At 36.7% G+C, this 27,960-nt stretch overlaps 2 protein-coding genes across 12 annotated transcripts in view; one reads left to right on the top strand and one right to left on the bottom strand.

Moving 5' to 3' along the window:
- The window catches only part of LOC123499605 (leucine-rich repeat-containing protein 45-like), a 61,614-nt gene extending 48,030 nt beyond the window's left edge, over nucleotides 1-13,584 (top strand). For 6 of the 8 annotated variants that reach the window (XM_045247884.1, XM_045247882.1, XM_045247881.1 and 3 more), the window contains one exon: nucleotides 120-1,473. The gene's annotated coding sequence lies outside the window, so the exon portion shown is untranslated. Of the gene's footprint in view, nucleotides 1-119; nucleotides 1,474-10,974; nucleotides 11,204-13,284 lie in introns of those variants that run through there. The other 2 variants (XM_045247878.1, XM_045247883.1) reach the window with 2 other exon arrangements.
- On the bottom strand, nucleotides 1,044-27,478 carry LOC123499603. Of its 4 annotated transcripts, none has more exons than XM_045247875.1 (17): nucleotides 27,371-27,478; nucleotides 25,099-25,421; nucleotides 23,986-24,223; nucleotides 23,601-23,686; nucleotides 22,500-22,654; nucleotides 21,933-22,037; nucleotides 21,565-21,725; nucleotides 20,721-20,883; nucleotides 15,425-15,547; nucleotides 14,441-14,724; nucleotides 13,578-13,740; nucleotides 13,274-13,406; nucleotides 11,764-12,876; nucleotides 9,239-9,649; nucleotides 7,958-8,085; nucleotides 4,744-4,852; nucleotides 1,044-1,806 (listed from the first exon to the last, which is right to left on the bottom strand). In XM_045247875.1, exons 1-17 carry the CDS (start codon nucleotides 27,429-27,431, stop codon nucleotides 1,801-1,803), a joined length of 3,762 nt encoding a protein of 1,253 aa, XP_045103810.1. In that variant the 5' UTR covers nucleotides 27,432-27,478; the 3' UTR covers nucleotides 1,044-1,800. The 4 variants fall into 4 exon arrangements, with proteins under 4 accessions (XP_045103810.1, XP_045103811.1, XP_045103808.1 ...); XM_045247876.1 differs by having other exon boundaries at nucleotides 14,468-14,724; XM_045247873.1 differs by lacking the exon at nucleotides 1,044-1,806 and having other exon boundaries at nucleotides 4,260-4,852.
- Nucleotides 27,479-27,960: the final 482 nt, after the last annotated feature.

The following is a 27,960-nucleotide window of genomic DNA, read 5'->3' as shown; positions in this document are numbered from 1 at the left end:
ATACAACAGTATCATACCACTAGGACTACAACCATATATCTATACCAAGATGATTAACAACTAGTGAACTGTCATGATTGTAACTTTTTTTTTTTTTTTTCTTTTCCTGCTCTAATCAGTGGCAGAAGGAAACATCAAGAAATTACCAGTGGAAACCAACATGTTATCACAAGAGTTACATGAGTACCACAATAAACACTAACCTCACTGAAACTGAAGTGAGAGACAGGGCTTGTCCATACGTCTAAGGGTGCAACATGTAAGAAAGCTGGGAAGAATTATCTTCTTACATTCCAGCTCAATGCTGGGATGAACTTGGTGGTGGGATAAGTACATAGTGGACCTGTTGTTTACAAAACTTGGATTTTGTTTTTAAATATTCAGAAAATAACTTTAATTGCTCCATAAACATTGCTCTTGTAGTTTGTAAGGTCATGGATCTTGTAAACAGCTAATTAGCAACTTTTCACAATATGTTATATGATCTAATACTTAAAAGCAATACTATGTGACATTCACTGTATCAGCAATGGAAATACTTATGATAATCTTATTACATATTGCAGTTGTGTAATATGTAATGTGCCATATGTGACGTTCCATAGAATAGCCACATCTCTTATGAGGATTATCCTCCCATAATCCCATAATTAATCTATTAATATTGTTAACTTCAGATCCTCTGTACTGTCAGACTTCTCTCCCTTCCACACCATTATCTCTTGAGGACACACTAATTTGGTATAAGTACATCTGATTGCATACACTGCAGGGGCACTGATGCAGGAGCCTCTTGTGACTTGCATGAGGTACTGGTGTGTCCAAGTATGGTAGTTTGATAAATACAATACACAGCACCAGATTTCAGATGCATAACCCAACCTTGAGAAGGTGTATAATCCCCTGAACACTGCACAGGATGAAAAAGAAACATTATGCTTTAAAGAAAGGGATTAAAATGCTACAGAAAAGCCTCTATAAATGTTGTTAAAATGGAAGTGTTATGCCTGGTGCTGCAGACTTTTCTAATTTTATTTTTTGAAGTATTAATAATTTGAAATTAGGCATCATATTTTACAAGTTTTCCCAGTCTTCCTGATAAAACACTAATGAATCACAATAGCTTGGATTTAGTGCTAAGTTTCTCATCATACAAAACTTTGATTTAATTGTTCATTTATACCAAATTTTTAAATTTTATAGTAGCTGACATCTGCATCTTGTGACCCTTAAAATTAGCAACCAAAAAAAAGCTTAATGGAATAGGACATGAAGGGAGAAGAGGCAGGCATTTGTATTACATGATGCCATGTCTATTTTTACAGCCATGAAATAATGATTGAATTATATTCTAATCTTCAAAGAAGCTCTGTGGTTGTATTATTCATATCAGTTATTTGAATTTGTACATCTACATTGTTGATCAAAAATGTACATCTACATTGTTGATCAAAAATAAAGATCTTTATCTTTTTTTATGATCTCAAAATACCATCTAAAACTGTGACCCTAAGTTTGCAACTAATATCATGTGGTAAAATTGTATATAGTTAAACACAAATATTTATAAAAGCTAAAAAAATAAATTATATGAGAAATATTATATAATACTATGGAACTCCCAGAGAAGAAACAAGATCTTATAAATAGCATAATATTGCAGCATAAAATTATCAACATATTTGTACAGATTACACCTGCATATGAAATACTGCAGAAATGTAATGAAGAAAGAGCAGAAGGATCCCACAACCATTAGAAATTTGCTTGTGTCCACAGGACAGGAATACACTCAGGTCTCTAAGTCTGAAAAAGAAGAGAGTCATTGAACAATGTGGAAGGAAAACTAGAAATAAAAGTAAACAGATAGGAAAGACACTGGAAGCAAGAAAATGTGCAAAAAAGGCATCCCACATCAAGTGCACAAGTTCTCTAAATTTAAGAAATAAATCTCTGTAAATCAAATGTAATTAATATGCAAGATAATTTAAGAAAGCAAAGTAAAAGTTAAAGATTTAATCATCTACTCACAAGAGGACCATAAATTGACAGATGTGGACTTGTACATCTATGAGTATGTCTGAGGCCTCTAAAGTATATACAGTTGACTATCACAAATCTGTCAACCTCTGGACTCGAGGGTTGCTGGATTTTTTTAAATTCCAGAATATTTATGTATATAAATATGTATGGTATATATATTTTACAGAAATGGATTATCTGTACAGAAGATTACACACCATCAACCCAACACATCCAGGTTGTGTGAGGCAAGATCTATTTGAGTTTGGGAAAACTGGTCATACTGCTCCTGGCAGTTATTTATAATATTTTATTGCATCAAATTACATAATTTACTCATTACTGATATTTTTTTGTTAAATTGGTAATAAAAACAGCTGGGAATCTTGTTCTGTTTCTAGTATACAGGTGGTAGTACTCTGGTATTTTAAGGACCATTTGTAATCCAGAATTTTCAATGGTCCTGCAAGCCTCGAGTTCGAAAGTTTCTTGGTTTGCCTCCAGAAAAGAATGGCACACCAAACCAACAAATTTAAAAAGTGCTTCAACAGCAATGCTGGAAAACTGTTGTTCCCAGAATATCAATAACCAAATTTTTGATAGTCAATTGTAATTAGTTCTGGCAATTAAATCAGATTAAATATAATTTCATGGATACTGAAATGTGATAAAAGAATATCTGTTAAAAATCAACAGCCATTGTAGGTAAAGTTAATTTAGAAGCCACATCCCCCTTGCCACATGCATTATCCATTTGTATGTTTTTAGGAAATGTACCATGTAAGTACATGTACTCCATTACAAAGTCCAAATATTTTATACAGAAATCATGATTGGTAGAGCAGAGCAACAAAATGGATGAAGAGTGAGTTAAGGGAAGTCTTATACATACTAAAAGTATTTATTACAGGATGGTAGGAACACCAAGCAACCTTACAATTACCCAACTGCAATTACAAAAAGCAAGTTAAGAGAAATAAATATACAGGAGGCATGCATACAAGCAGAGTATATAAATCAAATGAAAAGAAAGGAAACTATTTACATTATATACACCTATACCCTATTTTGGTTAAATACTTAGGAGTTCCAGTTATGCCACTTCCTCCATATCAAACTACTGACCATTTCTATGATGAGCATTTCCAATACCAAGTGATATTTTTTTATAGTTTGTATTTGTTAAAATAATGACTATCACATGACATACATACTAATTAGTGAGCATAATAGTAAATTGGGGAGGGGGGGTATCACGACACCTAGGGTCAATACCAGTAGAGCAGTCTGCCTTGAGGACATTTATGGTCCCTCCCCAGAAGGGGGACTTTGAGGCTAGTTACCACATCAAATTTTACATTTTTAGATTATACAAACTGAAAATGGAGTGCATGAATCAACTGCATAGTACAAGCAGCTTTGGCCATTCTTCATGTAATATTACTCCTGCTTTAAGTAAAAAAAATTTTCCCTTTGTTGCACATTCCTATTAGATTTTGCATGACCTAACCAGTAAACTGCTAGCCACAGCTCAGACTTGAGAGTGTACTACTGCAAGTCACAGCTCAGGCTGTAGGAACTTCAAGTTTGCATGCTTGCATTAACAAATATGCATCAGTGTTGTGTATTGAGATGCCTATTGATGAATTTCAGCTCGGTAGACATCACTTAACTCATAAACTGTACTATACATCATATGAACAGCAAGTACTTACATCATATGATGTAAAGGCTATTCTTAAATGTCTGAAACAATGTTTGCTAAGACAAGGTGAATCCATGCCCTCTACCTTATTACATGTAAGTCCTTCAATAAAATAGAAGGAACTTTTACTTATCACTAGGCTATGTGGAAATAATGCAGTCTACTGTACAAACAAAAATGGATGATTCTGAAATAGAAATAACTCTCCTAGTATTTCTTACCCTTTATCTAGACATCCTCCTCTCACCTTAACAACTACCTGTCCATATGCTCACTCACCACCATAACAACTATCTACCAGCTACCTGAAACATCAAAACTTTATTAACTACACCACCATGCCTAAAGTAATGTATATACTGAACTAATATTTGGTTTTTCTATATTTTTCCATGAAATCTTTCATTTCATTACAGTAAAAATCATTTCTGAGAATCTTTTTTTGTTAATTGTGCACCACAGCTATGACCACTATAACCCTAATATGGACTTTACATGTTAAAGGCATCTGTCACTGGATTATCAAAAACAATTTATTAACAGTTTTGTCAAGGTTCATAACCCTGAATTTTTATTTCATTATAATTTCATATTATGATATTCGAGTATGAATGAGCCCTGGAAGAAGTTAAGTAGTATAATACATTAGTTAGTGACACAATTGCATTCAATCAACCATTAATAGGGCTGTGACAATCTCAATTATTCCACGATCATCTCTCTCTATTCTTAAGAGAAACTTCAAAGTTCTTTACATTTTGTTTGTTATATACACTAGTGTTTATATAATGTAAAACTAGGTAAAAGAATAAATAAACAAAATAATTTTACAAAATAAAAAATGACAATTTCAAGGAATTCTTTAAATGCCATACAAACAAAAGATCAGAATCTGCTAGCATGATCCTAAATTCATGCTTTGTGGAAAAATTATGGCAACAGATTACTTAATGCATTCCATGATACTAAGGAGCATTTATATTCCACTGGATGTGTGCCAGATTTATGGTGCTTACCGCACTATCGCAGTCTTCACAGAACCATGAATATCCACGGCGCTTGGGGGATTTCTTGAGAGGAGGCTCCAAGCAATTAAAGTGATAGGCCTTGTTGCATTCATCACACCTGAAAGAAAGCATACCTTAACTAAATCCTAATACTGGCAACATACATACAGTACATGGGTACTTCACATCTGACCCTATTAGTGATGATATGCATTATGTTGATTTCTGCTATAATGATTCAATAATTAATGCTATTGAGATGATGATAACTGATAGACATTAAAACAATACTACGAGACATGTTAATTTTCTCCATTATGTTTACTTTTATACAGTGTGGCATGTGAGAAAAGTCACTTATTTACAAAATAGAAAGATCAAGTCATTCTGCGTTAGAAATATTCTATTCTATATTTTAACATGATAGTTTGGAAGTTACAAGACATTTAATATAAATGTTTAACAATAATATATATATATATATATATATATATATATATATATATATATATATATATATATATACAGTAATCGCCCACGTATCCGGATCACCACTATCGGAGCTACCCCGAAGTGTATTAAAATCTACCGCGCGAGCGATCCCTCGATCCCGCTAGGCGGCAGCACTTACTCCCATGCCCTCCTGCTCTCACTTGCCTATCCGGATATTTCGCGTATCCACCAGGGCCTTGGCTGCTAATATACATATATATGCTTAACGAACGTTCGTCTAATGAATTTCCGGTTTAACGTACTATATAAAGTTAGACCAAAAAGTCCACATAACGTATAACCACATCCATTTTAGCGAATTTGGGTTTGAATTTGCCGGGTGAGGGACCGAATGCGGCAGCTTCGCTATGATTGTCTAGCTCCCCGCCTGTCCCTGGTGCTCCTGCAGCTGGATCCAAGATTCTTTAACAACTTCAGAGCAACCTCCTGCCGTGAAATAGCTTCCATGAACGCTTGGAAGGACAGTGACGAGGTTGCTCTGAGGTTGCTGGGAACACCACCTTGGTGGTGTTACTGTCTTATATATGCATATATGTTCACAAAACAACATTTCTATTAGCTTTTTACAAACCTTGTCCCCAAGAAAGGATTGTTTTGTAATGCATAAAGTGAAATCTTACATGGAATACCAAAAAATAAAGCAGAGATGATGAGATCGGCCACAGACGGCAGAGACTCCAGCGACTTGGCCGCTTCTTCTTCTTGTGACCTTTTTAGCTTGGCATGTTGTCTTTCATTCCTCTATTGCCTGCTATAATGGATATTATATCATAGTATTCATATACGCTCATGCCATGAGGATAACCTCGACTCTGTGGCACTGAGTGATAGTGAATTACTAATGAAATACCACGGTATTTCATTAGTAATTCACTATCACTCAGTGCCACAGAGTCCAGGTTATCCTCATGGCATGAGTGTATATGAATACTATGATATGATATCCATTATAGCAGGCAATAGAGGAGTGAAAATAAATTTAATATCATGGTGAAAAACAACACGCCAAGCTAAAAAGGTCACAAGAAGAAGAAGCAGCCAAATCGCCAGAGTCTCCGCCGTCTGTGGCCGATCTCATCATCTCTGCTTTATTTTTTGGTATTTCATGTAAGATTTCACTTTATGCATTACAAAACAATCCTTTCTTGGGGGAAAGGCTTTTAAAAAGTTAATAGACATTTTTTTTTTTTTTTTTTTTCTTTAACCCATGTGGTATGTTGGGGACCAGCCCAGAACCCATCCCCCCTATTTCCATTATTTCCTATGGGAAAATTACATCCGCTTAACGAATTTCCGCTCTACAAACAGCTTTGACACCCCCTATCCTGTTCGTTGAGCAGAGTATTACTGTATATCAACATTTTGTGAAAAAGGTTAAATGCTTAGTGAGGCATGTTAGATTGGGTAACAAGCTGAAAAAGTTTGGGAATCACTGCTCTAGAGTGAATAAAAAGTATTACCCTCAACACCCATTGCAAATTCCTGGCACATTCAGTCACTCACATTAAGCGTCCTGTAACATCTGTACCATGGTGTTAAAGAGTTTAATATTGGGAAATTTTCCAACTTAGAATGAATTGACCTTCAATGTACAGTAAAAGTCCTTAAATCAGGAACCTTATAATCCGGAAAATTTGAAAGGCTGAGTTAAATATGTAAAAAGTACAGTAAAAGTCCTTAAATCCGGAACCTTATAATCCGGAAAATTTGAAAGGCTGAGTTAAATATGTAAAAAGTAAGAAATAATAGTAATAAATATATAATAATAATAGCTGAAACCGAACATATCATCACCAACATTGAGTTTAACACAAACTCGTAAGAGAATAATATTTGGAGGTATTATAAGTGGTGTTTTATGTTTCTGTAGGTGATGTGCATGCGTGTGTGTGTGTGTGTGTGTGCGGAGTCCTGTTATCTGCGTGGGTGGTCCAGCTGGTGTACATTCGACGCCAGTGACGTGACTGGCTGGTGTATGATGTTGGAGGCCTTCCTTTCTTTTTGTTTCCCTTTATCAGACATCAGTAAATGTTTTATGTTATGAAATGTGTTTTGTATTATACTTGAAATTATATTATAAAGTGTGACATAAGTATTGTGGACTGTATACATATTATGTGGGGTACAGTACAGTACAATCACTCAAACTTCTCAGTAAATGTGGATGGTGGAATAGCCTACATAAAATAGTGAAATCACCTACACAAATACAAGTTGACAAGTAGGAAAAGACCAATCATCACATATGGGCTGCCATAATGGCTGGAAAGGCCCATGCCACTCCCCCCATAGTCTGGCAAATCTTCAAGAAAAAAAAAAGCCTACGTAAATCTTGTGTGGTGTGATGAGGAAGTACACAGTGGACTGGTGGTAGTAGCAATCCCTGTAAGATGTTATGACAGTACTACAAAGAGATATAGCAAGTTGGGGTTAGTTTAGTGGGGTTTACATAGTACCTTCAAGATTTTAATCTTACTTTCAGCCTTACTATCTTACAATCCAGAAAATCCTAGAATCCGGAATGCCTGAACCCCCTTGACTTCCGGATTTCAGGACTTTTACTGTATGTGTATATGTGGCTTTTATCACAGAACATTCTATATTTTCCATATTTTCTTATTAAATGTCTAATATAGAGGAATATACTATCAATGAAAATACAGTTATTGCTGTAACTTGATAAAATAAGAAACAGTGCTTGTAAACTTACGAGACTGTATTGGTGACTCCCCCAGTCTCACCACATACATCACATTTGCTGAATTGTTGAGGGTCACTGGGATCTGATCTCCTGCGATTACTGGAGCCTCCACTTGTGCTGAATGTGTTGGCATGACTCTGAAAGAAATAAACCCAGAAAGATGTATGTAAGAATCAAACCTAAAGGATTATGTGATAAAGTGTAAGTGAGATATAGACAAAGACTACGAGATTTAGGAAATAGGTAATGATGAAAAATTTTAATTGTTTGTAGAATGAATGAAGTATATGGAAAGGATAATAAAAATGTAAATGTAAAGGTTTATATTAAAGGTAAGATAATAAGAACATGTGAGCAATGTCATAAAAAATGGGAAGAACTCAAAGAACAGGGATAAGATATCAAAATGGAATGGATGCTGTCAATGTTAAAGGAAATACGAGTATAATGCAGGGCTTGACTGGAATACAGTCAGTCACTATTAACATGGGATGAGGTTCTGCTAATGGCCCAAATTAGGTGCAATTCACATTATTATAATGAAAGTAAAGACAGTAAAATGAAAGTACTTCCAGATTAATCTTAAAATTCAAAGGTTTTTCTATCCATAAAGTTGAAGACAGTAAGAAAAACATCCACAGATGATAAATGCCCACTATTGGTATCACTGTGGATGGCAACAGCATAAGCTGAATGACATCACTCTCCTTGTGCAAAACAATGGCAGCGACAGCTGCAGCATCCTACCCCTCGCCCTGGCTTATCACTAAACTAGCATCCCTCTAAGTAGTAGTGACAGTGGCAGCTGCTACACCTCCCCCCCATCTCCCTATTTGGTCACTAAATCTGCATCACTGTTGATGGTAGCAGTAGTAACAGGTGCTGCATTGCACTCCAGTTGTTAAACTAGCATCACTAAATAGCATGAGAGTGAAGGCGACTACATCCTGCCCCTCTTCCCAATCACTTGCTAAATTAGCATAACTATTGGTGGAAGGGGGTGTTGTAGCATGCTTGCTCCCTAGTGTTAGTGTTGGCCTACCCTTCCTTATGAACTCTGTGGCTTCTTGTGGTTCATCCCTGCATTAAGGTTTTAAATCTCAAGCATTACAGTATAACTCAGAAGCGAGCTGGGCCTTGTGTTAGACATGATTCACATTAAAATGCTGTGTATCATTAGCAGCATGACTGTACTTGAGAGAACATATTTAACATGATGCTTAGTAACCAGCATACCATTCATGACATATGATGAGCATTGTCTGCAATGGACAAACAGGAAAATCTCACCGTAGAGGCCTGACTTGAGGTGGTGGTTGAGTAGTGGGTGCTAGTGGCAGTACTACTGCTGGTGTTGGTGGAGGAGGGAGTAGAGGATGGTGGAGCCATTGGCTGAGTCAAGGTGTAGCCTGGAGGGAGAGGTGGATAACCAGCAGGAGGGGTCCTGGTTTGGTAATTAGAATGGGTAACCATGGTGGAACTTGAGGTTGAAGTAGTGCTGGAGGTAGCAACAGCAGTGGTACTGGAAGTACTAGTAGTGGATGAGACAATAGAGGATGAAGTGGTAACTGCAGCAGTTGTGGTGGTAGTGTTGGATGAGGAGACTGAACCAATTGAGGTCTGGCTTGTAGTTGGGGCTGGAGGTACTGCACATGCTCCTAGGCCCATCTCATCCATGGGTCGTGGTGGTAGTGGTTTGATCTGTTCGAGTATTTATTGAATTAATGAAAATTCTAATATTTATATAATTATTGCAATCATTCAAATTTGAAAACCTTACAACAGAAATTAATAATTTCCTAATTTGGAATGATACTGAGGAAGAGAGAACAGAACACCTTAAGATTAAAAATACACAATGTTGAATACATTCTTATCTAATTTTCTTAAGTTCCTATAGCCTACTGTAAACTTTATCAGGAAAAGATCTCAGCAACTACTTACTTAGCATAAACATTTCCATATGTTATTCATTAGAAATAACATGAGACAAGACCATAAGAAAAAATAAATAAATAAAATTATATATATATATATATATATATATATATATATATATATATATATATATATATATATATATATATATATATATATAATACTCCGCTTAACGAACGTTCATCTAACGAATTTCCGGTTAAACGTACTATATAAAGTTAGACCAAAAAGTCCGCATGACATACAACCACATCCATTTTAGCGAATTTTCTGGGCTTGAGTTTGTCAAGTGAGGGACCGAACGCGGCAGCTTCACTGTGATTGTCTGGCTCACCACCTCTGTCTCTAGCTCTCCTGGAGCTGGATCCAAGATTCTTTAACAATGTCAGAGCAACCTCCTGCCGCAAAATGGCTTCCATGAACGCTTGGAGGGACAGTGACAAGGTTGCTATCTGGTTGCTCTGAAGTTGCTGGGAACACCACCTCTGGAGGTGGTGTTACAGTCTAATATATACATTTATATTCACAAAACAACATTTCTATTAGCTTTTTACAAACCTTTCCCCCAAGAAAGGATTGTTTTGTAATGCATAAAGTGTTCTTTTTTTCTTTTTCCTTTGTGAGTATGAGGAAAAAGTGATGTATGATGTGAATGTTGGAGTGTGTTCGATCATTTTTCTCTCCTTGATTTTTTTTTTTTTTTATACCATGTGGGCTTTTCACGGGAATTTATAGGCTAAAGGGGATACTTTTTAGGGTACCTCCTATCTTAAAGCCCACCCGCTAGGAAACCGTTGCCCTGAGTGAGGAAGCCCAACCTACACTCAGACCGTGGACAGGATTTGAACACGTGCGCTTGGAGACCTCTAGGATCCCAAAGCACGCATGGTTCCACTGTACCACGGCAGCCCCTTTTAGCCTGCGTGTTGTCTTTCACCACGATATTAAAATTATGTTTCCACTCCTCTAATGCCTGCTATAATGGATATCATATCTTAGTATTCATATATGCTCATGCCATGAGGATAACCTCGACTCCGTGGCACTGAGTGATAGTAAATTACTAATGAAATACCGTGGTATTTCAGGCAGAACTTCCAGGGAGCAACTGACCAAGATGAGCAGCTCTGTTGTTTATGAGAGGACAAAGCTATCTGAAAAGTTTCTCATAGAGATAATTAAAGGCCAAAAATAGCAACGAAGAAATAGCAACGGCTTGCTGGGAGTGAAGAGGCTGTCATGTTTATTTACAATTGAAAAACGCGACAAAGGTAGAAGCGAGCTTGTGTGTGACGACCAGCATCGACAAAAGTTGACAGAAAAGTGCAAGTGTGATGCTGCCTTAGCGACTACACAGGGTAGCATCTGTTTCCACTTCTGCCTGGCGGGTCTGCAGTAAATTTGGGGTGGCGGCGGATTTTGACCGGGTGGGTGGCGTGCGAGATATGAATGTTGAATTGGCAAGTCAGTCGATCAAACCTTGAGGATTGGGTATTAATTAACTGAGTTTGAATTGGCAATAATTTGAACTGCGAACGGTCGAATCACGAGGATCCCCTGTATATATATATATATATATATATATATATATATATATATATATATATATATATATATATATATATATATATATATATATATATATATACCTTTAACTTCCAGGAATGACAAATCATTCATTCAGTTATGATACATTTCAAGAGAATTTCAAATGATGGTTTCTTTTTTAAACTGATAGTATCTTTTAAAGAAAACTGGAACACAAAATTACAAATGGAAATGGTAAAATTTGTCATGAGTTTTACTTTATCTATGTTATACATAGGATTAACAATCCATTCATATTACTTTAGCGACAAGCAAGACATCATACAAACCTTTATTCTGAATGGTGTGAGGATTTCTGATGCCATTTCTCCCATGCCATGTTTATCCCGATGATGATGTTTCTTTCTTTTCTTAACTCCATCTAGTTCTTTGTCCTTGTCTTTTTTCTTTTTTTTGCTTCCATCTCTGTGCCTTTTTTCTTTCCTTGGGGAGGACGGGTCATCCTCTGCACTATGGAAGGATTCAGAGGTGGGAGAATGCAGTGAAGTAACTGATGGCAGTGATTCCACACTGGTGTCCAACTGAATACTGGAGGCTCCTCTTCGCCGTGAGTTGGCCTCAGTATTTTCAGCAAGTGATGTCTGGAGACCACCTGAACTTTGATTAGTTTCTGACTCTGCTGATGTTGGAATAGCCTGCTGAGTTTCTGCAGGTCCCTCAGCATTGGATTCAGTTTGATGTCTCCGGCTACGCGTTGGGGAAGAGATCTGTGGGCGAGACTGTGCCTCGCCAGCTTCTAAAGGTTGCCTTCGTTGCCGTGATGGAGAGCTGGTGGCCTGAGTTGGTATAGGTGGCTGGGTTGAGTCTCCCTGTCCTCGACGGTTCTTGCAAGGTGAAGAGATCTCTGAGTTTTGTGTTACTGCTGCTATGGATTTCTCAGGTAAGGATGTGGTGGTTATTGTGGGTGCTGCAGTGGACATAGTACAATGCACTGATACTACAGGAGATGGTGGTTCAGGATGGACTTTTCTACCTCGAGATGACCTGGTTTCCAGTTGGCTAGTCTGAAGGGCATCCTGGCCTGGCATGTCTTGAGGACCCTTTTTGCCCCGAGCAGTTGCAGTTGTTGGTGACATCTTATTGGCAGGAATGGGATCAGCCATTGTACTCACAGGAACTGTTTCGGATGAACTGTGTTCTATATCCCCTGGTGATTTCTTTTGTTTTTTTGTTGCTGCTTTCTTACCATCAGAACTTCTCCTCCTCTTCCCACCAATATTTGCAGCCTCTGAAGATTCTTCTGGAGGTCCAGCAACCGAGGCTACTCCAGGATGGTACAAATGTATTGGAGGCTTATCATCTGTATTTGGGGTCACACTTGTGCAAGTTACAGTTGTTGATACTGAACTCCCAATTTGGCTTTTCTCTCCACCTTCAATTCCCTGTAATAAATAGGCTGTATGTAAAGACTTTCATATCCATCATATCTGTTTAGCTTTAATTACTTCCAACATAATGAGTGTAATGAACCAAGCTCTTGACCACTTGGAAGTGTCAGCTGTTACCCATCTGGAAAAAAGTTTGAGTTCATACAGTCAATCTATGGGTATGGCTGAGACTAAACATATATCATACACTTTATCCTTTTGCTCAAGAACAGTAAATGTTTGATATCAGTGAAAATCTTTAGCAACTCTAGGGAGTTCAACACTTAACAAGAAGATATGAGGATGGTCTCCACTAAATATATATGTGTGTGTGTGTGTGTGTGTGTGTGTGTGTGTGTGTGTGTGTGTGTGTGTGTGTGTGTGTGTGTGTAAATATGTGCATTTTCAATACTTTTGTTTCAGAAGCAAGAGAAGGTGAGAACTTGGCAGGTTCTTTGATATTTCTGCGGAGTCTACGCGGTGCCGCTGTGTCCACTTCTGGAGCCTTATCAGAGTCGGAAGACTTGCAGCAGTCTGAACACTGCCTGAAAGTGAGAAATTCACTGTTACTTTGTAGAAAGTTGGTATTTCAGTTGCAAGCATTCATCTGCATTTTTTGGTTTTAATCTACTGTGTTTTTGCTTTTTATTGATGTGATTATCTTGGTGAAATGGACAAATTATTATACATTAATGTGGCAAATAAATATGGCTTACCATCCCATCTGTTTTGTTTTCTTTGGCATGCGTGTAAGGGGAGGATCCAAGCATGATAAATGATAGTAATGGCCACAGGTGTCACATTCAATCAGTAAATGCTGCTCCTTTGTTAGCTGACACACCCGACATCTATTCAGGGTTAAGCTGTTTGTTCCCATTTCTGGAAAAAAATCCTTGTATAAGTTACACCACCACTAACAATCAGTCAAACATTAATCAACACCACTATCATTAAACCATTATAGATATGACAATATCTTACTTGCACTTGGTTTTCTGATCTGTATTCAAGGCTATATTAATTCCTACCCATGTTAAAAAACAGGTATGGAAAACTAAAACAAATGCTGAATTCACATCACATGAATCCATACATATTACAATAAGGAAAGTTGCACACTACTTTTGAAAACAAATTTCTCATAATACATATTCATGATAAAAACAATATGCACTTAATTGTAGATAGCACAAAAATTTGAACATACTGTATAAAACACTATATAAAACAATTATTTCATAAAACATACACTAATATCAAGTAATTAATTTACATATAATTATGATACATGGGGCTGAAAAATTCCTTTGCCTCTGAAGCTAATACTGAAGGCCTTAAATGTCTTAAAACTCTTGACAAAGATCAATAACTAACTTGAAAATTAAAACTACAAAGCTCTATAATAGCTGTTTTAGCATTGTTTGGTGATACTTGAAACAATTCATTATTTTTATTTGTATTCCAGCTTCCTGAATAAAACCATGACTTATATCATGGCCTTAAGAAAGAGAAATTCAAGAATCAGGCCCATGTCACACTAAGATATCCAGAAACAAAGGAAAACGACAATATTGCTGACCTTGCAGCCTCTGGGACCAATACTCACCTCCAACAGGAGGGGCATGGTCTGTCATCATCTTGGCAGCTGCCTTTGTGATAATTGGTCCTCGCAAACTGCCTTTTGGGAGTGGTCTTGTTGGCAGTGGGGGGCTTGGGGGATTGTGTAATGCTGCAACTACAGGAGGTAATGGCAAAGGACGTCCTGCCAAACCCTTGAGAAGATCATGGAGCTCTAAGGCCTTATTAAGAAGTACATCATTCTCTGACTTGAAATTTTCACATTCAGATTCCATCTGATTACATCTGTTGGGATGAGTAATAAGTCATATTAATTTCTGGTAACTACATTGCTTAGATATTATCTAAGTGGTGGTGCACACATTATGGTCAAATGGAAATTCCTTAGGAGTTAAATCATCTATTAAAATGAAAGACCTTTCCCCAAAAATGAAATGAACACTGTATAAAAAAGAAAAAAATGTGTGCCATTTTATGGTAACAAATATGTGCCATTAATGGTAAAATAGCACAATAGCAAAACCAAAATGTACTGACCCATAAGGTGAGACCGATAATCCTTACGACACTGCCATATATCACTCATTACTTTAAGGAAAACAGAATAACAGTTCTTAGTTCTTCGTTAAATGAAGAACTGTTACTCTGTTCTCTTTGAAGTAATGAGTGATATATGGCAGTGTTGTTCTCTTTGAAGTAATGAGTGATATATGGCAGTGTCATAAGAATTATCGGTATCACCTTATGGGTCAGTACATTTTGGTTTTGGTATAGCATAAGTCACAAAATTGTCTCTTGAAGATGATGGTACAAGAAAACTACAGAATGAGGTGGATAATGCAATGCAATCATGAATCACAGCTAAGTCACAGAAGTGGATTTCAAAAGAAGGATTTGGGACTGAATCTACAAAATCAAGTCTACTTCAAAATAAATTTTCAAATTTCAAAATTAGTAAAATAATGAAAGGCTTGAAAATTCTCACTTAATCCTGAGCTGTGTCTCCTCTTCAATCAATTGAGAATTTTCTGTAAGTAGACGATCCAAGCGATCCTTCATTTCTGTTAATCGATTGGTCCGATCCAAGTAGTAACTTATGAATTCAACACTGCAATGAACAAAGATATTATGCATTATAACATTTACAGAATATCAATACAAAAGAGATATCTTTTTGTAAATAAATGTTTTTTTTTCAATTCTTTCTTTTAAAAACTATTTGCCAATTAAGATTTATGTAAACCATGTGGATGTTTAGGAAGTACACATTTACAGACAGACAGACAGACAGACAGACAGACACACACATACACACACACACACACACACACACACACACACACACACACACACACACACACACACACAGTTTTCCACACAGAACTATTGATGCTTGGATTGCATTAGAGAGAGGAGAGACCAAAGTGACAACAACACATAACTTTAAGATAAAGTTGGATAATTTTGGAGGATAACAGAGATGGGACAGCATGAACATAGCTACCCCTCCCATATGCTACAACTAGATAAATACAACTACATTAACAAACAAACACACACACACACACACACACACACACACACACACACACGCTGACGACACCGCATGGAGAAGACGTGCTGAACGGCTCCCAGGGAACAAGTTACAACAGGTGTTGGAGCTTGACCTAGACACATGTATAGGGGGAGCATGGGGTCATAGGGTTCTCCTGTCTCCATAATAAATAAGTTTTTGGATCACATAGACGGAAAAAATGGAGAAAGAAACTGAACTGAATGATGCGGCCATACGTATGACATCATCAAAACAAACGCCACCAAATAAAAATCAGACATTTATTGAAACACCTGTAGGACTGAGGTTGACTGAGGATAATATGGATAGACTTTTCTAAATTTAGAAACGAAAGAGGAAATATGAGGAGGTTGACAAACGTGGTAAGAGAGTTAAGGTACATGAAGGAAGTGATGTCGAGTTTAATGGACAAGCGGGACAGACTGACAACAGAAAACACAGACCTGAGATTGAGATTCGTCAAATGTGAGAAGGTCAGTCTTATCAATCAATGATTAAAGGAGGAGATGCAGGAGATAAAGAAACAAAATGATATACTAAAATCTACATGTCAAGACTACGAAAACTCCTTAAGGAGCTTACAGGAAAAAGTACAGGATGGGACAGAGGACAGGGTGGAAGGTGGATTGGGTGAAAACAAGCTGAAAGAATTATGAAATGTGTGGAAACAAGAACAAGAAGAGGAAAAACTTGAATTTTCAGAGGTAGTAAAGAGGCAAATTCAGGAAAAAAAACAAAATGCTATTATGCAAGTAATTAAGGAGAAAGAAGATCTAGTGAGAGATACAGTGGATAAGAGGAAATGTTTCATGATTATTGGGATGAAGGAAAAAAAAAATCCAAATAAATTCATGAGAGTGTGAAGAGAGAGAATTGGCCAAAACTATTATCAAACAGGTTCAGGACAGCACACAGGAGCTGGAACAGGAGGTGGAGGAAGTGATTAGGTTGTGAAGATTTAGCAAAGTGGGTAGGAGACCAGTGAAAGTGAGAATGAGATTGCAGGTGGCAGTAGAGGAAATTATGACAAGGATAGGGAAGCTGGCCAGTGATACTGAGCATAAAGATATTTAGATAAAAAGAGATATGAACCTGGAGGAGAGGGAAAAAGAGAAAGTGCTAAGAAATAAAGCTAAGGAAAAAACGAGAAAAGGATGGAGATCGAGAAAAAAGAATTTCTACTGGAGGGTTATGGATTTCAGACTAAAGAAGTGGTATCTATGGAAGATGGAAGAGATCATGGAAGAGGCAAGAAATTAAGAGTGACTTGTACTAATATAGAAGGGTTGTTATCCAGCGTGCTGGAGGTTAAGGATTATTTGAAAGAGAAAAAAACAGAGGTAATGTGCATTGCTGAAACACAACTAAGAGAGGAGATACATGTTAATTTTAAGGAGGAGGGATGTAATAGTTGGAGAAGAGACAGGAAGGGTAAAGGGGGAGGAGGAGTGCTAATAATGGTTCATGATAATATATGTGTGGAAAATGTGCAATATGGTGAGAGCAAGGTGGAAGTAATGGGAGTAACAATCAAAGCAGAAGAATTGAGAAAAAGGAAAACCATAGTTACATACGTGCCACCGAAGACAAATACAAGGGGAACTGAGGAACATAAAGATATGCAAATAGAGGTGATTAAGTGCTTTGATAATATGTGGAGAAGAGATGGAAGAATACTTTTAGTTAAAGACTTCAACTATAAAAAAAATACAATGGAGAGATATAGAAGTAATGGATAATACTGGACAGTGGAGCAAAGAAGTGTTACAGTTGACTATGGTAAATAGAATGGACCAGTGGGTGGAGGTGTCAACAAGGTACAGGGGGGGAAGAAAAAACATTGTTACTTGACCTAGTATTCACAAAGAAACCAAACCCCCCTCCCAGCATACAATACCTTAGTCCAATGGGAAGAAGTGATCATGTGACATTACAGCTGGAAATACAGGAGGAGGATGGGATAAGTTACAAAGACGGCTACAAAAAAGAGAGATTAAATTATGCAAGAGCAGATTTCGAAAAATTAAGGAACTTTTTGCTGACATTGAATGGAGAAACATTATGTATAAAAGGACAATACAAGGAAAATATGAAATATTCTTACAAAAATATAATGGAGTAAAGAAATACCTATCTTTTTATAGTCAAGAAAAAAATTCATGCTTGGAACAAAGATAGATGCGCAGACACAAAAAAAGGCAAAAGATAAAACTTGGAAGAAACTCATAAAGCAGAGAAATGACAATAACAGATGGCAGTATAGGGATGCGAGGAATGAATACATTAGAGTAAGGAGAAAGGAAGAAAAGGAACTTTGAGAAAGATGTGGTGAGTGAAAGCAAAGACAAACCCAAGCTTTTCTGCAAATTCATATGTGACAAAATGAAGAACAAGGAAACAATAGAAAAAATAATTAAAGGAGAGAAGACATATCAGACAGAGAAGGAAATGTGTGAAATAATGAATGAGAGCTTCAAAATTATGTTCACTGTAGAGTTTACAGAATCAAATAGGACATTGCATTGACAAGGATTACAGGAAATCACAGTGCACAAAGAGGATATTAGAAGATTATTGGATAGTTTGGATGTCAGAAAAGCAATGGGGACGGATGATGTATCAGACTGGGTGCTAAAAGAATGTAAGAGCAACTACTGGATTCAATTTGGGAAATACTTACAAGTTCACTAAATGAAGGGAAAGTTCCACCAGAATGGAAAAGTGTCAATATAATACCGATATCTAAAGTAGGAAGGGCAACTGAGCCATTAAATTACAGACCGGTGTCACTTACAAGCATTATGGGAAAGTTGTGTGAAATGATTATCAAAGAAAAATTGGTTAAACAGACAATTTGGGTTCAGGACAGGACAGTCATGTGTCAAATTTATTAAGTTTCTATTCGAAAGTAATAGAAGGACTGGATAACAGAGATGGATGGGTGGACACAGTATACCTGAACATAAAAACTTTTGATAAAGTCCCTCATGGAAGACTACTTTGGAAACTAGAGAACATATGAGGACTGTGCGGAACTTTGTTAGAATGGACAAGGGATTATCAGAGATACATACTCATCTTGGAGTAAAGTAACATGCAGAGTGCCACAAGGGTCAGTGTTAGCCCCAATTATGTTTTAGATTTATGTAATGGGATAAACAGTTACATTAATTTATTTGCTAATGATGCAAAGCTACTAAAAGTTATCCACCACAGGAGGACTGTTTGCTGTTACAGGATGATATAAACAAGATTTATGACTGGAGTAAGAAGTGGAAATTGGAGTTCAATGCCAATGTCACGTAATGGAATTAGGAAAGAGCACAAGAAGACCAGTATGGAAATATTTGATGGGAGAGGAATAAATAATGAAGACTAAAGAGGAAAAAGATTTGGGTGTGATTATACAGGAAAATCAGAACCCTGAAAACAAATATGCAAGATATTTGGATTATCATATAAAATGTTGACTAATATAAGAGTGGCATTTCAATTCATGGACAAAGATATGATGAAAAAAAATCATCACAAGCATGATACATCCAAAGCTGGAATATGCAGCTGTGGTGTGGTCTCCGAGCTCTATAAAAGATAGAAGATTAGAACGGATACAGAAGATTGCTACAAAGATGGTGCCAGAACTAAAGGACCTAACATATGAAGAACGGCTGAAGGAAATGGAACTACCAACCTTACAAGATAGAAGAGAACGATGGGACCTAATAACAATGTACCAGATAGTTAATGACATTGAAAAGATAGACAAGGACAAGGAAGACTTGGTGCTGGTGACAAAAGAAGACAGGACAAGAGGACATGTAAAGAAGATTAGGATGAAACAGTGTGTGAAGGATACTGGAAAATACATTTTCCACACAGAACGGTGAAAAAATGGAATGCATTAGATAATGAAAATGTTACAGCACATAATGTGCATAACTTTACAGAAAAATTGAATAAATGGAGACAGGGAGACAGGACATTATGAGCTCTGCTCGAATTCTGTACAATACAACTACGTAAATACACACACACACACACACACAGGGTGGTGGACATCTGGAACGAATTGAATGAAAAGACTGTAGCAGCAGAAAGTGTGCACAAATTTAAGAAAAAGTTGAATAAAAGTAGATATGGAGACAGGTCACTATGAGCCTCACTCAAACCCTATAATAATGAACCAAGTAAATACACACACACACACATGTGCACACACACACACACACATACACACACACACACACACACACACACACACACACACACACACACACACACACATGCACACCAAAGGAATACTTCACAGAAGCTGAGTGGAATTAACTATAGTATACAGCAAGTAATGTGGCACCCTGAAGGAAGCATGGAGATATGGAGTTAGTTTAGTACACTGTACTTTTGTAAGAAATATGATGTAATGGTACACAATCTTTAAGAAATCAAAACAGCTTTGATGCTGCCACTGCACAACAAGCAAGGCTGGTTGTGTGTTTCCTCTCCTTTACACAAACCTGCCCAAATTTACAGTTATAGTTAGGATTGGTGGCTTTACTGGTTCAGCTATGACCTTCTGAGGAAGGCATGCTATAAAATTAGAAAAATAAAGCAAGTTGGTTGGTCTAATATTGTTGAGGGTGGTAATGTAAATATTGGTGAGGGGAATCAAATTAAAAACATTCTTTAAAAAATAGGGGAAACTTACTTGAAGGCTGGAGGAATATGCCACTTCTTTCTTATGTCCCCAACACTAGTAGAGTGTAGGGGTTGAGATTCTGTACTTAAGCCCATCAGTTCTGTTTTATGAAGCAGTGACCGAAAAAGGGATGCCGAAGTGGAAAGAGCTCTTGGCATCTTCTGAGTAGGATCTGTGGCAAAGAGTGCTTATGAAAACTAATAGTTGTTCATATATCATCAATTTCCCATCTTCCTCCACTTCTACAACTCCAAGAAGTTCTATATTAAAGTTTGGATGAGATGGAAGTGCGATCTCATATTTCAAAGGAAAATTCACCTTGCATCATTAACTGTGGAGTTTGTGTCATGATCCATATGTATGAGGAGGAGAGGTACTGTGTGACTGACCATGATTTTCTAGCATCCACCAAACTTGAGGGTGTACCTGGATTCCTCCTGTGAACTGCTGGGATGGTACCTCAGCTTAATTAATCCATGATAGATATAATTTGCCAATGATATTGATGATTGTGAGGCTAATATGGATTATTATGACAATGACAGTAATGAATAAAGGGAAAACACACAATCACCATCCTTTTAAAAATCAGGCAGGAGCAAGTGGAAGCTCAGGGCTAAGCAAGGCAGCAACAAGGACTGTTCAGGTGAGAAGTAATGACAGTAAAAAGAACATTAACTAGCACAAATCAGCCTCCCTGTTCATAATTTTGAGAGAAAACAGTGTGAAGATGGGACATGGGACAAATAACAAAAACCATAAAGCAAAGCAGCTTGCAAACATATCATTCTGCAAAACTGATAATCTTAATATATCATAATGACACCAGCAAAACCTATATACTGGATCTTACACCATGGTGTGGGTCTGTTGTTTTTGTTGAAGAGATATTTATCTCTGTAGCGACCTAATTTGCGCTGAATTCTGTCTTGAGTTTCCTGGCTTGATCCAGACTTATCTGCCTCTCCCTGTTTCATGTGAAGTTGCAGGGCAAGCCAGTTTCGTTTTCTTCGTCTGAAAAATAAATAAAATTCATTATGTTTAAAGCCCTCTATCAACTGGAAAACTGATGCTCAATATGATAACATTACTTAAAGAAATCTTGTCACTACTTTAACCTCTTACTGAACTAATTGATCTTAGACAAAAATTTTACACACATTTGGGAAAAAAAAAAAAATCTAAATCCCCATAAAATGATGATCACAAAACACCACTTGCCTGATAAGCTCCCGGTCAGTGTGAAGCTTACAATGGGCATAATAAGGATCTGCTTGGTCAGCCTCCCCATGGTTCACCTCTGACAGCAAGCCTTCTCGCTGGGCACTGTTTTAAGTTTCAAAGCTCTTCACTCATCATATATCCTTTAAATCTTACCATTACATCATACAGTGGTAAGAGTAAAAATAAATAAATCTAACACACATTTGCAGATCAAGAGCTTATTTCAAGAAGGTATCTTAACTAGCCTAATACTTGTATATTAATTTGGTTGTAAAGAGAACAATGAAATTTAGGGTGTATTTTATAATTAAAAATGCAAGCACATATATGAGCTGCCAAATTTCTTCTAGAATAAGTTGAGTTTTGAAGGACAAATATTTGGGATAACTAATATACATATATAGATAAAATTTCTTAGATTGAAAATCCCTGAATCCAAATGTTATGCACAGTCCAGGCCAGTGTTGACATCAGAAATGAAGAGAGTGAGGTGTCAGAAAAATAGACAAATAGATAAACAGAACAGCAAAGTGATGAAGAAACACTTGGGAGAATGAGCCTCACCAGGTAACATGAAAGTAGCCTCTGCACATGCCAGCATCACAACCAATACAAACACCAGTGCGAGAGTAGCGCTCATCCTCACAAAGTGTGCAGGTCTTGGCACCCCACTTGCTGTATGGCATCTCAAACAATGTAGGAAAGGACAGCTTATCAACCTGGTGGTGAAGAAATGAATCATACATAATACCACCTCAACCTGGTGATGAAGATTATACACAATACCACCCTAAATAATATCAAGACAGCATTATGATATTAATGATGCAAGTTATCATGTTAATTTGCAAAATTAATATGTATGTAGATAAAATTTTAATTCAAGACTACATATTTTTTTTCACTCTCAAATTACAACTGAACTTCAAAACAAGACATTTCAAGTTAAAACTTATCATCAAATCAAATCAAGTTTGAATTCAAACAAGTGAAATTTGAACAAAAACTACACAAATTTAATTAAAACTAAACAAGTGAAATACAATACAAGTATTGATAATCCCATTTCAACTGTCACACCAATGATTCATTCCCCTGAAAACTTGTAACCATTCCCAAGTGTTTTCCTGGAGAGGTACACCAACAGAATCTAAAATTAGCTGATACAATCTTTTCTTCATATAATACTGTGTATAAACAAAAGAAAGACCATTAAATAATGCAAAAACATTTTGCTTATTCTCATTTTCCAATTTGATATAAAAGGTATGACAATTATCATGGAACTTTCATTCATATATTCATATGTACTGAAACACAAGAAATAATCTTAAAGAAATTCTCGACAGCAAACCCAAATATCAAAATAGTCAAAGTTTTCTTAAGTGTCAAAGCATCTTGTGACAAGACTTCAAGAAAATCCATGAAAGACTTTTGGTGCAGTTTGGTTAGTAAATAATGAAAATAAAAATCAATTCTATGAGACTCCTTAAGTTCTATTTCAGATCTGTCAATCAAAATCTAAATTATCATAATTTAAATTTGTTTGAATTTGAAACCAAATGAAATTCAAAATTAAATTTATTCTAATTTGAAATAAATCTGTGTAAATTTGAGTGTGAAAAGTATAGATCTATAATAAATGCATAAGACACATGTAGTTACCTCACTGAATGCAACTCCTGGAATGTATAAGGCACAAACCAAATGGACCCATCTTCCCATTTCTGTTTCTTTGAAAATTGTGTAGCCTGAAAATAAAACAATGATTAACATTTTTCTAAACCACATTTTTAAGATAAAGAGGAGCATTTTATGAAAAAATACTTACATATTTACAAATCACTACATACTGTACATCTTCAATGACACTATAAAAACAAAATTTCTGATTAAAAACTTAAAATATTTAGTCATCCCATCAAAAGTAATGGCTTACAAAATTTATGCAAGATAAAAATTTTGTGACAGCTGAATTACCTCAAAGATGCACAGACCATTAACAATGTTATTTAATTTACAAACAAACTAAATAAAGCTTCATACTCACCTAGATTTGGACACAGCTCACAGGGAGGATCAACAACACCTGCCTTACATGCATCACAGAACCATGGCTCTGTGGAGCATGAAGACACAGTGCTGGAGACAGATACTGAATCACTGATGCCATAGCAGCCCTCATGCACAGACACACTGCATCCATCACAAGTCACTATTTCATTGAGGTCATCTGAATGGTCCCCCAAACACACTGAGCAAACAAGTATCTTAGGACGCTCAAATCCCTGGAAGAATTAATCATGTCAATTATTAGGTTTATTTACTTTTACACAACTTTCTCTATGTTTCACATGAAACTTCTAGTATGTATTTGAAAAAAACACTTTCACATTAAAAAATCTGTGTATAGAACCAACTGGATCCCATCTTTAAACAGAGGCAAAGGACTTCCAGGTGGTACATGATCACTTTTGGGATCATATGAAATTTCTAGTTAAATTAAATTAATTCATTTCTCAGAAAAATCATTATTGCCTTACACAAGATAATCTGGCATCAATCAATTGATGGAGAAGAAACAGATCCATCCCTCACATTAAATTGAGTTGTTTCTTGTTGTTAGTTCATTTGTGGGTTCTATTTGTGAATAAACTGATATTTGCTGGAACTGAGTTTTCTGGAACCAAGCAGTACATATGATTGTAAGGGACTTTCAAGTAGTATTCACTCAGGAAAAGTTTGGGAACCATTGACCTAGATAGATTTTAAAATTTCAAGATTTTTCCATACTTTCTAGAGTACTATCCTGGACATAAGGCTTTGTAAGAAATTAAGACATCTTAAGATATTGGAATTCACCTAGCAATCTGTAATTGTGTGATAACAATAACAATAATAACAATAATTTTTGGTTTATTAATCTTTAGTTGTGTTTGTGTGTGTGGGTTTCTGTTTATCATACAGGAAGAAGAGTTGCATTCATAAGTTGTTCCATCTCCATATCTACTAGAAACAAAGTCTAACAATAGATATCCAATATGTATGTATAAGAACACTGATCAGTTCCTCATTCAATGGTGAAGTGATAAGACATTAGGTAGCCTTGAAATATACACTAACATTAACAGTGAAATACTTACAGCATGCTTAGCTCACTCACCTTCTCTGCCTCGAGGGCCTGTTTCTTCTTGGCTTGCTCCAGAAGCTGAGTCACTGTAAGATTCTTCTCTGGAGCAGCATATGTCACCTCTGCTTCTTCTTCACTTTCTCCCTCCTCATCTACATCATCATCACCATCATCGTCATCGTCATCATCTGGGGCATCTGGATCACTATTGATGGAAATATCATCATCATCATTGAGCTTGGCTTCGTCAACATTAAAGTCACTGTCATCAGAACTCTCGCCGAGGTCCAGCTCAGCCAGGTCCACCAGTGCTGCTTTGGAGGGCTTCACCTTCCTCTTTCCAGGCTCACGGTCCACTGATGGAAGAACATTTGCTATGTCATTCATTAAATTTTGTTGGGACACTTGAGCATTCTTAAAATAGAAATCATTTGGTCATATCAAACACAAAAAGTTCATTCAATCTTTGAAGTGAAATGATCAAATATTTTTTTAAGTCTTTACATCCAGTTTCCTTATTCTATTAGGGTTAGGATGATGCCTCCTGATAGAGGACTTAGGACTTTGGGTTTTGCCATGTGGGAACCATTACTCCAAGAAGATGCCTTTCCTAACCTAGGAATGCGGCAAGGTTTCAACCCCATGTACTTGAGAACCCTGCAGTCCCAAAGAACATAAGGTCCCATTAATGCATCTAATAAATCATTGTAATAAAAGTTATAAAACATTAACTCCATAATTTTTCAACCAATTATATATAGTATATTCAAAATATAAGAGCAGAAAGTGAAATTTGCAGATTATTGTGTATAAATCCTATTGTACATTACTTTGCATGAATTACATGGAAAAAGAACACCAATTTTTGCACAGTATACCTGTGTTCACAAATGAGTTTCAATTACCATATTTGATGGCATATAGGATGCCTGGGAAAAAGTTTTAGTAAAGCATATACTGTTGAAAGCAACCTTGCAGCACATTACACAAGCATAAAACATTGCTGCAAAACCCATGTCATCTTCACGCTCTAGTTAATGTGGGGCTGGGCAGCTAACGTTATGTTCACCTTTCCTTACACTCTTCAGTTGGTCTTGGTGTCACTGGACACATATATTTTTTTTTCCGTAGGTGGTGGCCCAAAAGCCCTTGCTGCTGCTCTATTGCCATGGTCCTTGGCATAATATACCACTTGTAGTTTGTGTGGGAATGTGTAGCTCTATCATTTTCCTCCTACTGCCATAACAGTGAGGGTGTTGATGTGTTTTGTTATTCAATAACACTAAATTTTCTTCCTGATTCTTCCATTTCTTCTGAGTTCATTGTTCTAAGGCTGTTATGAGTGGTATTTCTCAGGGGACTATCCTATCACCCCCTCTCAGCAGGGAAACCACAAATTGCCTGAGCTCTGGTCTTTATAAGATTTCTTATTGGGCAGAACAAACTCAATCCTCTTCAGTGTTTCAAAACCTTAGTTCTTCCATCCATCAACTTGATACAACATTCCATTAAGTCACATAACACCTATTTTTTTTATCTTTCTTAACATATCATAATGATTTGCTATTAAAAGGTTATCATATTACAAACTTGACTAAATTCCTTGGAAATACAAACAAGCAAATACATAAATATACACTGAATTTTTGTTGCCTTTACCATAGTTTCTGCACAGTCACACTGAATTCATAGACATGGTACCCAGCACTCCTCACAGCAATTATACACCTGCCCATAATAGTAACTCTGTAAACATAATGTATTAATTGTTGAGCTGGAATTCATGATGAGCAGACACTGTGAAGAATGGACTTTGTGTGAACAATTAGTCCAATGTAACCACTGCTTTTGACAACTGTACAACAATCCAGCATCGCGTATTTAGATTTTAAAAAATGAATAAATATATCTGAATCCCTGTAACATCTACAGCACCCACCACTGCCTTGTGAACACCACCAGAGTGTGCCAAGGTAGGAAACAGCTAAGACAGCCAATCATTTCATTCCCCACATTACCATGACAAGCATTCCGTGCAAACAGCAACTGCCAGTCTCCACTCTCCTTTCAGACTGCCATTCTCGAGGCACCACCGGCAGCAGGGTGGCCACCGTCAACACGTGTGGTGGGGAAGGAAAGCATCTGTCAGGGAAGTCAAATTGCCGCGCCCCCGCCTCGCCCCTCACTGCCTCGCCTCGTCTTCCTCACAACCGCACCACCCACGCCTACACACATTCTTAACATATGTCATGATTCTAAGCATATGTTTCTACTCACATAAAACCAAGGACTGTCCTCAACTCACCCATAGCCTGAAGAAATAGGCCCACCGTGTCATTCTTGCCTGCTTTGTTTTCACTCGCCATGTTGCGGCGTCTGCTGGCCTGGCAGCCCCGCACACCCGAGTTGCTCACCGCGCACCGCCACCAATCACGAATTTTTTAATTTATTTTTTCATCTATCTATTCTTCATTTATCTTTTATTGATTCTCATCCCTCATTGTTTTCTTTTGTTCTGATAACGCTCCAAATTTTTGTTATTATCACTTTCTATACATTCTCATTTCTTGTTCTTTTTTATTGAGATTGCCTTTTGTTCTTTTTTTTTTTTTCCTCCAAGATTGTTTTCTTCAACTTTATTTATGAAGGAAATGTGTCTGTACCCTTGGTATGTAATGGAAATGGTTAGCGAAAAAACGGAAATCTTTATTTAGGAGCTTTCCTTCCAGAATAATAATATATGCAAAAATAATCACCGATGGCATGCTATAGGTTTGCCTCAGCCAGCGTGTAATTATGTAACTAAGCAATTCTGAATGAGGCATGCTACAATTAGTTCACCATTAGTAATTACAACTTTACACCAAAATTTCAACAACCTACAAGGGACTTAGA

The sequence above is a fragment of the Portunus trituberculatus genome, chromosome 50 (genome assembly GCF_017591435.1).
Source record: "Portunus trituberculatus isolate SZX2019 chromosome 50, ASM1759143v1, whole genome shotgun sequence".
NCBI classification, from domain to species: domain Eukaryota; kingdom Metazoa; phylum Arthropoda; class Malacostraca; order Decapoda; family Portunidae; genus Portunus; species Portunus trituberculatus.
Note: the sequence above shows the minus strand (reverse complement) of the source record. Positions and strands in the feature narration are given on the sequence as shown.

Coding starts and splice junctions, on each gene's coding strand:
- LOC123499603 (XM_045247873.1), bottom strand. CDS start 27,431: ATGGCGAGTGAAAACAAAGCAGGCAAGAATGACACGGTGGGCCTATTT. Junction 24,224..25,098: donor AGGCCCTCGAGGCAGAGAAG/GTGAGTGAGCTA, acceptor TAATTCTTCCAG/GGATTTGAGCGTCCTAAGAT. Junction 15,548..20,720: donor CATATTCCTCCAGCCTTCAA/GTAAGTTTCCCC, acceptor TGTTCATTGCAG/TGTTGAATTCATAAGTTACT.